The 12252-nt window shown below is 57.7% G+C and overlaps 1 protein-coding gene and 2 long non-coding RNA genes across 4 annotated transcripts in view; all 3 read right to left on the minus strand.

Moving 5' to 3' along the window:
- The window catches only part of LOC103173516 (serine/threonine-protein phosphatase 1 regulatory subunit 10-like), a 7244-nt gene extending 6359 nt beyond the window's left edge, over positions 1 to 885 (minus strand). Inside the window, exons 1-3 of the mRNA XM_042346136.1 lie at positions 772 to 885; positions 332 to 418; positions 80 to 215 (exon numbers count right to left, since the gene is read on the minus strand). Of these exons, the coding sequence (XP_042202070.1) occupies positions 80 to 215; positions 332 to 418; positions 772 to 884 (336 nt within the window). The 5' untranslated portion in view covers position 885. The remainder of the gene's footprint in view (positions 1 to 79; positions 216 to 331; positions 419 to 771) is intronic.
- Positions 886 to 5185: 4300 nt separating this feature from the next.
- LOC103191423 lies at positions 5186 to 9257 on the minus strand. 2 transcript variants are annotated; one of them, XR_006086042.1, is made up of 7 exons: positions 9199 to 9257; positions 8513 to 8573; positions 7825 to 7885; positions 7157 to 7217; positions 6471 to 6531; positions 5904 to 6006; positions 5186 to 5430 (listed from the first exon to the last, which is right to left on the minus strand). It is a non-coding gene; the product is annotated as an uncharacterized LOC103191423 (long non-coding RNA). The 2 variants fall into 2 exon arrangements; XR_006086043.1 differs by lacking the exon at positions 5904 to 6006 and having other exon boundaries at positions 5187 to 5430.
- A 635-nt stretch (positions 9258 to 9892) lies between these two features.
- LOC121852029 lies at positions 9893 to 12052 on the minus strand. Its single transcript, XR_006086041.1, has 3 exons — positions 11722 to 12052; positions 10497 to 10557; positions 9893 to 9948 (listed from the first exon to the last, which is right to left on the minus strand). It is a non-coding gene; the product is annotated as an uncharacterized LOC121852029 (long non-coding RNA).
- Positions 12053 to 12252: the final 200 nt, after the last annotated feature.

Consider the following 12252-nt stretch of genomic DNA (forward strand, 5'->3'; position numbering starts at 1 on the left):
GGGGTGGGGTGGGGAGAGAAAGAGAGGCGGACAGAAGCGAGGGACCGGGACGGTCAGCGAGTGGGGGAGCTTGGCTTACCTGCTTGAGGTGGTCGACAGTGAGAGGCAGTAACTGTAGAGCCAGGAGGATTTGCTGGAGCAGAGGGAGGTTGTTGTTGGTCTTGGAATAGCCCAGCCAGCTGTTTAGCAGCTTATAGCCCCCCACCGCGATAAACCTGAGGAGACAGAGGGGAAACAAAGGGGAAGAGGGGGGGGGGGTCAGACGTCAGCTCAGGTGCGAGCAAACCAGCACTGAGCTGCCGGACCCCCTATAGGGAGGAGATGTGCTCACCGATTCAAGATGTCCTCGGATCTGGTCTGCAGAATGATGTTCAAATAAGTGCATCTGCTCACGAGTTTCCTCGATTCCTTCATCAGACTGCGAACGAAAAAGGGGAGAATGTGTGTGAGAGCGGAAGAGGGAGAGGGAGAGGGAGAGAGACAGAGAGAGGTTTGACAAAGTCTTCAGGCAGCAGAGCAGGGGACGCAGTTGGTTGATCAGCCGGGTGTCTTGACACACTCGGAGACCCATCACTGTGCTTAAAGAGTCCCCTAACCCAACCAGAACTCCGGGCATCCCACCTCCGCTCTCCCCGAAGGGACCGCGACCTGCTCCCCTGCTTTTCCGAAAATTATTAGGCAGAGGGGCTCAGGGCGATGGGGAGGGGGAGAAAGGAAGGAGAGGAACAAACTCGCACGCTGTGTTCCACGTTGGACGGGCACAAGGTTTACCTGTATATCCGAATGACGTCCTCCTCGCTCTTAATCTCCCCGTCTTTCCCGAGAAAGCAATCCAGCCCCTTCAGGAGTTCTTTCGGATTTATAGGGCCCGACCCCATTGTCATCCACCTTACAAAAGGAGAGAAGGGTGAGTGGGTGGGTGGGTGGGGGTCAGTACAAACCAACAAGCATAACATCAAATGGTCAAGTCACGTCCAACCTCTCTCTCTCTCTCTCCCCACCCCCCCGGAACGAACCGCAAGACCCAACAGGAGACCAAAAAAAAAACAAGACTCCTTTTGGTGTATTTGGCAAATAATCAGCTCATAACAGGTGAACAGGTCTGGCTTTCAACCATGTCTCGCGACAGCCAACAATAAGTCGGGGTGTCTGCTGTAAGCTATTACAGTTTGGGCTTCTTCCTCACACGCGCACACACACGCCTCTGTTGACCGAGCAGTAAGTAGGAACCCGCTGGTTAGTCGGTTGGCAGACCGCTTTTCCGGAGGGAATGACCCCTTCGCAAGGAATTAAGTCGCTCGATCCACGACCGGTCGCGGGACACCGCTGGGCGCAAACTGGCCGCTGCGCTTCACCCACAAAGCTTAAGTCACTACATTGTACGGCGTATCCCGGCCGAGCGCTTTCGAGACGGCTCAAGGCACTGCGGCAAACGCGAGTAGGATTATTGTTATTTGTCGACCCAACGCGCGCGGTGAAAGGTTTATTGGAAGCCTTTCAGCTCCCCCGTGCGTACTCTTATGCTGAGTACCACTCCACTCACTCACTCACTCGCTCGCTCACTCGCCGCACACCGACTCCAGTACAACGAGCCTTATTCCTACAAGTTCACCGGCACGCAGAGCTCAAGAGCAAACCGGCCTAACTCAAAACTAACTCCGCTGCTGCTCCGTCTACATCAGCAGCCGCAAACAAAAGGGCTTTATACTGTATGTGCAGCCGGATCCTACAGCGAGTCGGCTCAACGACAAGGGACGGAGTGTGTGGTGTGCGACCAGCGTGCCCTGATGTTATGAGCACGGAGCGGATGGTTCATATCAACAACCTTCACGTTGCCGTCAGGAGGACGCGTCCCAAAGCGGTTTTTGAACTGTTTATTTGTGCCGTTTGTCTCTCAGTTATTCTTGGCTCGAAGACAGTCCCGTTTGCCGGTTTTCCCGGGTTCGAATGGGTTTGGGGGGGGGGGGGGGGGGGCGTTGGGTGGTGAGGGAGGGAGGGGGGGGCACTGATGTGCTGCCGCCACAGATGTGTCCTACAGTCCCATGACACTGCCCTCCTATTGCCATCAGGGATCTGCAACGCCAACTTGTCAGGCGGAGACTTACACGCATCGGGAGTCCGTGTAGCTCAGTGGTCAAGAGCCATCGCCTCGCAAGCGAGAGAGACGACCTGGGATCGATTTCCAGGATGGGTCGGGTCCGGGCGAAACGTTGGGTGAGTTTCCCTACTCCACACACGCGCGCGCGCGGATCTGTTGACCGAGCAGCAAAAAGGCAAACCCGCTTTGGCAGCGGATCGCTTTCTAGGGGTGGGGGGGTTATAATCCCTACACAAACTCTCTCACTGTCGCTCTCACTGTCGCTCTCACTGTCGCTCTCCCTGTCTCGCTGCAGCCTGGGCTGAGAAGAGAGGTTACAAGACGGCGAAGGCAGCGCGGAACGATGTCTATCGCGCCGCCAACAGTATCCTCCGCCTGACAGTGGAGGGTCGTCTGTGTCTGAGCACCAGACCCCCGGCTTACAGCCGGCACAGAGGCAAGTGTGTGCGTGTGGGGGGTGTGTGGGAGGTGTGTGGGTGGTGGCGTGTGTGTGGGGCGGGGTGGGAGGTGTGTGGGGTGGGGTGGGCGGTGTGTGTGGGGGAGGGTGTGTGTGTGTGTGTGTGGGGGGGTTGTGTGGGTGTAGGTGTGGGTGTGGGAGGTGGGGGGTGGGAGGTGTGTGGGTGGGGTGGGGGGGGTGTGGGGGGGGTGTTTGTGTGTGTGTGGGGGTGTGTGGGTGTGGGAGGTGTGTGGGGTGGGTGGGCGTGTGTTGTGGGGGGTGGTGTGTGTGGGGGTCATCAGCAGTGCCCTGGAATACCCTGAGTGGAGAGGGGCGAGTGACCCATTGGCCCTCTGTGATCCAGAGTACTGGGAGCAGCACCCAGAGACACGGGAGCTGATGGCCCTCCAGGAGGCCAGGGGTGGGGGCCTCGATCACTGCTCGGAGGAGGAAGAGGAGGAGGAGGAGGACTCCAGCTCCGACCAGGAGGAAGGGGGCGGAACGGATCGGGTCCGGCAAGCGACCACCAAGACGTTTCTCAGCAGCAATAAGTTTGCTCTGCTGGGAGAGGACACAGATTAGCTGCGCTCGCCAGACAGAAGACAGGTAACAGTCATCCTTCAGTTCCACCCGGCACCTCATCACGTCCTCGAGACAGGGCGCGCTGTCAGGTGTAGTGACTGTGTGCCTGCGCGCCTGCGTGTGTTTTGTGGGCGAACCGCGGCAGCCAGTGCCGTCGCGCCCAGTCCACGTCCCCACAAACAGCCGTGGATTGAAGTGACCAAATTATTATTATTATTGTTATTTATTGGAGTGGATTATTACTCCCTGGAAAAGCGATCCTACTTACTGCTGTGTGGGTGTGTGGGTGGGTGTGTGTGTAGGTGTGTGGGTGGGTGTGTGGGTGTGTGTGTGGGCGGGCGGAGGGGGGGTGGGGGGAGTAAGGAAACTCACCCAACGTTTCGCCCGGACCCGACCCATCCCGGAAATCGATCCCAGGTCGTCTCTCTCGCTTGCGAGGCGATGGCTCTTGACCACTGAGCTACACGGACTCCACAGCCTTCCCACACCCCACCCCCACCCCCCCACCCCCCACCCCGGGGTTCTGGGGAAACTCTCTGCCTCCAATGGTTTTGCCTGTATACCTCCCGCTTCAATAAAATTCCGTTTTGCCTCACGCTGTGCGTCCACCACACTCACCTCGGCCCGGCCCGGCCCCACACAGCCACGCAACGCAGACGGCCCGAGGCTTGCACAAGCGCGGAGGGTCCGGGGGACTGGACAGAAGCTCTCGTGACGCTCGTCGGACCAGGCACAGAAGGCGGACGCAGGGAGAGGAACAGCCGCAGCAGTAGGTGACGTCCCAAGGGGCTGGGAAGTAACTCAGGGATTTTCGAACCCCCGCCCCCCGCCCCGAGCAGACGGCAAAGCTTGCACGACACACCTGCACGGCTCTCCCTCCGCGCTTGGCGCTCAAGGAGCTTCGCCTGGGAGGTTTGAACGGGCACAGAGCAGGTGACGCAAAACGTCTTAACGAGGCGAAAGGTTCCCACGGTTGTCCCCACGGTTGTCCCCGGCCACGCTCCCCTCAGCCTCTCGTGCAACTGAATAAAGTCAGCGCGGAGGATGCTCAAGCTCACGGCCGGCGGAGCGAGGGGCCGGGTTTCGGCAGCGGAGGCGGCTGCGGTACCAGGAGGGGCGGGCGGGTTTGGAGACGGTCCTGGATTTCAGGGGGAATGAGGGGGGAGTGGCAGGTGAAGGATGGACCCGGTGGAGGATGCCCGGGCTACAGCAGAGGGGGGTAACGGTGGTTTCCAGGAGAGAGAAGGCGGAGTGGGGGGGGGGGGGGAGAGAACAACAACAACATGAGTGCATTTATAGAGCGCCTTTCACGTCGGGAGGACGTCCCAAGGCACTGGACAGTTGGGTCGGGACCCGAGCATTGGGGGGAAATGGTCAGGGTGAGGGGAGGGAAGGAGCGAGGAGGGGGTAGAGAGTCGAGAGGAGAGCTGAAGACACGGTCGAAGAGAAAGATCTTGAGACCGGCCTTGAAGGAGGAAAGGGAGGAAGCGGCGAAGGCACTGGGGATGGAGTTCCAGAGCCTCGGGGCTGAGAGGCTGAAGGCCACCGATGGTCGGGCGGTTGGGGCGGGGGATGCGGAGCAGACCGGAGCCGGAGGAACGGAGGGTACGGGCGGGTACGTGGGGGGATAGTAGGTCGGAGAGGTAGGAGGGAGCGCGGCCACGAATGGCCTCGTAGGTGAGGATGAGGATCTTGAATTCAGAATCGAAGGACAAGAGTGGGAACAGCGGACGGGGGTGTGTGTGGGGGGGGGGGAGATCGGAGGAGGAGCATTTCCGGGGGGGGGGGGGGGCGCGGCAGCCAAAAAGCGCCCGCGGAAACCGGGCGCGAGCGATTAGCGACACTACAGGCGACAGACGACGGCTTTTAATTGATCGATTTATCAATGAATTCACCAATAAATCCGTTTATTTGTTCTTCAGAAAAAAAATAAACACGAGCTCTTCTCGGCGCGTTAACCCCAACCCCGTCGAGTCCTTAACCCCGCCACCTCGGCTCGGCACGGCCCGGCCCGGACCGGGCTGGGCGAGCCGGAAGCGCCCGACGGCGAAGCTTGCGCCCGCGAGCCTCTCCCTCCGCGCTTGGCGTTCCCGAGGAGCTTCGTTGCGGGGGCGTCGAAGCGCTTGCGGACGCGACAGGTGGACCGGCGGTGGTGCGTTTTGTCTCCCGCGCCGCCACCCCCCGCCGCGGCACGAGCGACTTGCCTGTCCGGGGTCCCGGCGACTGAACCCGTCTTCAAACCAACGCCTTCCATTCGATTCCCCGCCATCCGCGTCGGGAGACGGGACCTGACCCGGAGCTTCGGAGGCACCGACTGAACAAGAAACGGTTCCTCAATCCCTCGGGTCAGATTGCGCTCGAACGTTCCTCGCGCGACACAGCCCCCGAAACCCCGAAATCCCACCGCTCCCTGGCACCCCCCCCCCCCCGCGCCCGCCCGCCTGCCACCCCCACCTTTCCGACCCGCTTACTGTCCGCCCCCACTCCACCACCCGCTGCCTCCTGTTTGCCCACCGCCGGTGGCCGTGCTTTCAGCCCCTACACTGCGCCCCGAAAGGCTGGAACTCCCCTCCGCCCTCCCACCCCCCTCAATCCCTCCGCTTTGCCCCCTTCCTTCTCACCCTCAAATCCCCAACCAAAGACCTTTTTTGATGGCGCTCACGGTCACCTCCTCCCCCACCCTCCTCCCCCCTCCCTCCGGCTCGGGTTCGGACTCCGCCACCCTGAAGCCGGTGCGTGAGGGGCGCTACTTTAACGCAAGTTGTTGTTGTTGTTGTTGCCACCTACCGGCCTAGGGCTTGAGCTGTTGAAGAGAGGCTTCCCGGTGCTGGGGCTGAGCTGAGCTGAGCTGAGCTGCGCTGCTCGCTGGCAGCGGAAGACTGCGGCAGGTCTGTGCAGACACGAGGAGCGTTAGTCGTGTAGCTCAGGGGTGAGAGGCCTCGCCTCGCAAGCGAGAGGAACTGGGTTCGATTCCCTGGCGGGTCGGGTCAGGTCAGGGCGAAACATTGGGCACACGCACTCACGCACGCACTTTACCGTATATCCTTTGAAGCGCTTTGAGACGTCTCAATGATGTGTTAAGGCCCCATATCAAATGTAAGGATTATTATTGCAATAGATTCCTGTGAAGCGCTTTGAGGCGTCTCGAAGACTTGTGGAGGCAAAGCCGCAGCCCGGTGTACGCACCGGGACAGGGAGCGTCGAGGAGGGGGTCAGAGCACTGTGATATCACTCACGTTCATGTCGGAGACTCTAGTCTGCGAATCTCATCACTCGCCCTCCTGCGTTCGCTTGGGGGGTGTGTGTGTGTGTGTGTGTGTGTGTGTGTGTGTGATATTGATGGTAAATACCCACCTGCACTACACTGTCCCGCGATGACTCTCTCCCCAGTTCGGCTCATTGTGAGTCCTCCGGTCTGTAAAACGGGGAGTAAACCACACGTCAGATGAAAGCGGAGCCGTGTCGCTCAGGGTGAGAGCGCTCGCCTCGCGAGCGAGAGGACCCGGTGTGACACCCGTCGGTGTGAAACCTCGGGCGAGTTTCCCCGCCCCACACACGCGCCTCTGTTTACAACGCAGCGAGTAGGGACCCGACTGCCAGTCGATGGGTGGATCGCTTTCCGGGGGCAATAACCCCCTCAAAAAAATGGTCACTCGATCCGGGACTGTTTGGGGGACGTCGCTGTGCGTAATTGGCCGCTGCGTTTCGCCCTCAAAATATACATCGATTCACTTTACCGTATATCCTTTGAAGCGCTTTGAGACGTCTCAATGATGTGTTAAGGCCCCATATCAAATGTAAGGATTATTATTACAATATATCCTGTGAAGCGCTTTGAGGCGTCTCGAAGACTTGTGAAGGCAAAGCCACAGTCCGGTGTACGCACCGGGACAGGGAGCGTCGAGGAGGGGGTCAGAGCACTGTGATATCACTCACGTTCATGTCGGAGACTCTAGTCTGCGAATCTCATCACTCGCCCTCCTGCGTTCGCTTGGGGTGTGTGTGTGTGTGTGTGTGTGATATTGATGGTAAATACCCACCTGCACTACACTGTCCCGCGATGACTCGCTCCCCAGTTCGGCTCATTGTGAGTCTTCCGGTCTGTAAAACGGGGAGTAAACCACACGTCAGATGAAAGCGGAGCCGTGTCGCTCAGGGGTGAGAGCGCTCGCCTCGCGAGCGAGAGGACCCGGGTGTGACACCCGTCGGTGTGAAACCTCGGGCGAGTTTCCCCGCCCCACACACGCGCCTCTGTTTACAACGCAGCGAGTAGGGACCCGACTGCCAGTCGATGGGTGGATCGCTTTCCGGGGGCAATAACCCCCTCAAAAAAATGGTCACTCGATCCGGGACTGTTTGGGGGGACGTCGCTGTGCGTAATTGGCCGCCGCGTTTCGCCCTCAAAATATACAGTCGATTCACTTTACCGTATATCCTTTGAAGCGCTTTGAGACGTCTCAATGATGTGTTAAGGCCCCATATCAAATGTAAGGATTATTATTACAATATATCCTGAGAAGCGCTTTGAGACGTCTCGAAGACTCAGTGTACGCACCGGGACAGGGAGCATCGAGGAGGGGGTCAGAGCACTGTGATATCACTCACGTTCATGTCGGAGACTCTAGTCTGCGAATCTCATCACTCGCCCTCCTGCGTTCGCTTGGGGGGGTGTGTGTGTGTGTGTGTGATACTGATGGTAAATACCCACCTGCACTACACTGTCCCGCGATGACTCGCTCCCCAGTTCGGCTCATTGTGAGTCTTCCGGTCTGTAAAACGGGGAGTAAACCACACGTCAGATGAAAGCGGAGCCGTGTCGCTCAGGGGTGAGAGCGCTCGCCTCGCGAGCGAGAGGACCCGGGTGTGACACCCGTCGGTGTGAAACCTCGGGCGAGTTTCCCCGCCCCACACACGCGCCTCTGTTTACAACGCAGCGAGTAGGGTCCCGACTGCCAGTTGATGGGTGGATCGCTTTCCGGGGGCAATAACCCCCTCAAAAAAATGGTCACTCGATCCGGGACTGTTTGGGGGGACGTCGCTGTGCGTAATTGGCGGCTGCTTTTCGCCCACGAAATACACAGTCACTGCACTTTGCGGTATACCCTTCGAAGCGCTTTGAGGCGTCTCAATGATGTGTTAAGGCCCCATATCAAATGTAAGGATTATTATTACAATATATCCTGTGAAGCGCTTTGAGGCGTCTCGAAGACTTGTGAAGGCAAAGCCACAGCCCGGTGTACGCACCGGGACAGGGAGCGTCGAGGAGGGGGTCAGAGCACTGTGATATCACTCACGTTCATGTCGGAGACTCTAGTCTGCAAATCTCATCACTCGCCCTCCTGCGTTCGCTTGGGGTGTGTGTGTGTGTGTGTGTGATATTGATGGTAAATACCCACCTGCACTACACTGTCCCGCGATGACTCTCTCCCCAGTTCGGCTCATTGTGAGTCCTCCGGTCTGTAAAACGGGGAGTAAACCACACGTCAGATGAAAGCGGAGCCGTGTCGCTCAGGGGTGAGAGCGCTCGCCTCGCGAGCGAGAGGACCCGGGTGTGACACCCGTCGGCGTGAAACCTCGGGCGAGTTTCCCCGCCCCACACACGCGCCTCTGTTTACAACGCAGCGAGTAGGGACCCGACTGCCAGTCGATGGGTGGATCGCTTTCCGGGGGCAATAACCCCCTCAAAAAAATGGTCACTCGATCCAGGACTGTTTGGGGGGACGTCGCTGTGCGTAATTGGCCGCTGCGTTTCGCCCTCAAAATATACAGTCGATTCACTTTACAGTATATCCTTTGAAGCTCTTTGAGATGTCTCAATGATGTGTTAAGGCCCCATATCAAATGTAAGGATTATTATTACAATATATCCTGTGAAGCGCTTTGAGGCGTCTCGAAGACTTGTGAAGGCAAAGCCACAGCCCGGTGTACGCACCGGGACAGGGAGCGTCGAGGAGGGGGTCAGAGCACTGTGATATCACTCACGTTCATGTCGGAGACTCTAGTCTGCGAATCTCATCACTCGCCCTCCTGCGTTCGCTTGGGGGGTGTGTGTGTGTGTGTGATACTGATGGTAAATACCCACCTGCACTACACTGTCCCGCGATGACTCGCTCCCCAGTTCGGCTCATTGTGAGTCCTCCGGTCTGTAAAACGGGGAGTAAACCACACGTCAGATGAAAGCGGAGCCGTGTCGCTCAGGGGTGAGAGCGCTCGCCTCGCGAGCGAGAGGACCCGGGTGTGACACCCGTCGGTGTGAAACCTCGGGCGAGTTTCCCCGCCCCACACACGCGCCTCTGTTTACAACGCAGCGAGTAGGGACCCGATTGCCAGTCGATGGGTGGATCGCTTTCCGGGGGCAATAACCCCCTCAAAAAAATGGTCACTCGATCCGGGACTGTTTGGGCGGACGTCGCTGTGTGTAATTGGCCGCTGCTTTTCGCCCTCAAAATATACAATCGATTCACTTTACCGTATATCCTTTAAAGCGCTTTGAGACGTCTGAATGATGTGTTAAGGCCCCATATCAAATGTAAGGATTATTATTACAATATATCCTGTGAAGCGCTTTGAGGCGTCTCGAAGACTTGTGAAGGCAAAGCCGCAGCCCGGTGTACGCACCGGGACAGGGAGCGTCGAGGAGGGGGTCAGAGCACTGTGATATCACTCACGTTCATGTCGGAGACTCTAGTCTGCGAATCTCATCACTCGCCCTCCTGCGTTCGCTTGGGGGGTGTGTGTGTGTGTGTGTGTATATTGATGGTAAATACCCACCTGCACTACACTGTCCCGCGATGACTCGCTCCCCAGTTCGGCTCATTGTGAGTCCTCCGGTCTGTAAAACGGGGAGTAAACCACACGTCAGATGAAAGCGGAGCCGTGTCGCTCAGTGGTGAGAGCGCTCGCCTCGCGAGCGAGAGGACCCGGGTGTGACACCCGTCGGTGTGAAACCTCGGGCGAGTTTCACTGCCCCACACACGCGCCTCTGTTTACAACGCAGCGAGTAGGGACCCGACTGCCAGTCGATGGGTGGATCGCTTTCCGGGGGCAATAACCCCCTCAAAAAAATGGTCACTCGATCCGGGACTGTTTGGGCAGACGTCGCTGTGCGTAATTGGCCGCCGCGTTTCGCCCTCAAAATACACAGTCACTGCACTTTGCGGTATACCCTTCGAAGCGCTTTGAGGCGTCTCGAAGACTTGTGAAGGCAAAGCCGCAGTCCGGTGTACGCACCGGGACAGGGAGCGTCGAGGAGGGGGTCAGAGCACTGTGATATCACTCACGTTCATGTCGGAGACTCTAGTCTGCGAATCTCATCACTCGCCCTCCTGCGTTCGCTTGGGGGGTGTGTGTGTGTGTGTGATATTGATGGTAAATACCCACCTGCACTACACTGTCCCGCGATGACTCTCTCCCCAGTTCGGCTCATTGTGAGTCCTCCGGTCTGTAAAACGGGGAATAAACAACACCTCAGATGATTAAGTTATTAGTCTCGGTGTCCGCTGAGATAGGAAGGTAATAAGAAAAATATTCGTTGCATCTGATGTGATCTGTGAAGGGATCGTTAAACCCCGGAAAAGTCATCCAATCGACTAACGAGGGGGGGTGGGGGGGGGGTTCCTACTTCCTGCTCGGTGAACCGAGGCGTGTGCGTGCGCGGGTACGTGTGTGGAGTAAGGAAATTTGCCCAACCTGACCTGACCGGGAATCGAACCCGGGACCTCTCGCCCGCGAGGCGAGGGCTCTAACCACCAAACTGATTGGCACACAGCGACGTCCCCCAAACGCTTTGGTTCCCGAAGGAATTATCACCTCTGGAAGAAGCGATCAACGCCCATCGGCTTAACGGCCGGGTTCCTACCGCGTGCGGGCGCGGAGCAAGGAAAACCGCCGGACCTTTCGCCCTGACCCGTCCGGGAACGGCGGTCCGGCGGTCCGAAGTGAGCGCTCTCATCGTGCCCGGGAACCTTCCTCTTCCGCCGCACTTACCGGTTAAGGTCCAAAAAAAATTATTTTTGTAAACCTTATGTACATATATAAAAAAGAGAGACCGATTAATTTTTTGGGGGGGGGTGGTGGGGGGGGTTTTGTGCAAAAAAAAATGGATTCACCTGTTTAAAAAAAAACGTAATGCCTTCCAAAAAAAATCCCCTCATTGGGGGTCACTCAATCCGCAACCGGTTTGTGGGGCACCGCACAATCCCCAGTTGGACCACCGCATTTCTCCCGCAAATTGCGATCGCCCGACTTTTACGACACGTGTTGTGAAAGCACTTTGCGACATCTATAATCACGTATCGGGCGCAAAGTTTATTATTATTATTATTATCATTAATTATTACCATTAATACCTTAAAAGCGTTTTAAAAACGTCTGAACTAAAACCGGACGGTTTGACGGTATCATTTTTCTTTTGGCTTTGAGCCGAACCCCAAACCGAGAGCCCAAAAAAAAAACACTCGAGTTGAGGTTCAGTGACAATTTTTTCTCCCCCCCCCCCCACCCCCCCCCAAACCCCCCCAACCCCCGAACGGAAAGGCTTGTTAGGTATTTGAAAGACCGGCTGACCCGAGACCCCCGGCTCGCGGCGCGGCGCGGCGCGGCCTACCTGTCCCCCCCCCTCTCTCCTGCCTTCTGCTCTCTGTCTCTCGACCGGGAACAGGCGACCGACCCCTTCAGCCTTTGTGGTCCTTGTCGGCTCTCTCCCTCTGTCCCTCTCTCGCTCTCTCGCTCGCTCCTCGGGCTCCGAGTTCGACCCCACTCGGGAGAGTCTCGTTCCTTCTCCTCGCGCCTCCGCGTCGCTTCAGCTCAGACCCCCAGAGTCACGTCAAGGATCCTCTCTCCCTCTCTCTCTCTCTCTCTCTCTCTGCGCACACACACACACTGCCCTCTCTCTCCGAGCTCTTCCCCACAATGAGTCAACCCACACGAGGCACACACGCAGGACAAAGACCTCAGGCGATGTGTCCTGTTTGTTTGCCTGGGAGACCCCTCTCTTTCCTTTGCTTTCATTAGCAAAACAATGCCGCGTTCTGCCCTTTGTGATCCTGTTTTGAAGTCTGGTTCCTGTTAACAAAAAAAAACCGCCCCCTGAAACCAAAAGGTTTTTTTTTTTTTGCCACCGCAGGCGCGTCCACCC

This window comes from Callorhinchus milii, unplaced genomic scaffold (assembly GCF_018977255.1).
Source record: "Callorhinchus milii isolate IMCB2004 unplaced genomic scaffold, IMCB_Cmil_1.0 Scaffold331, whole genome shotgun sequence".
Lineage (NCBI taxonomy): Eukaryota > Metazoa > Chordata > Chondrichthyes > Chimaeriformes > Callorhinchidae > Callorhinchus > Callorhinchus milii.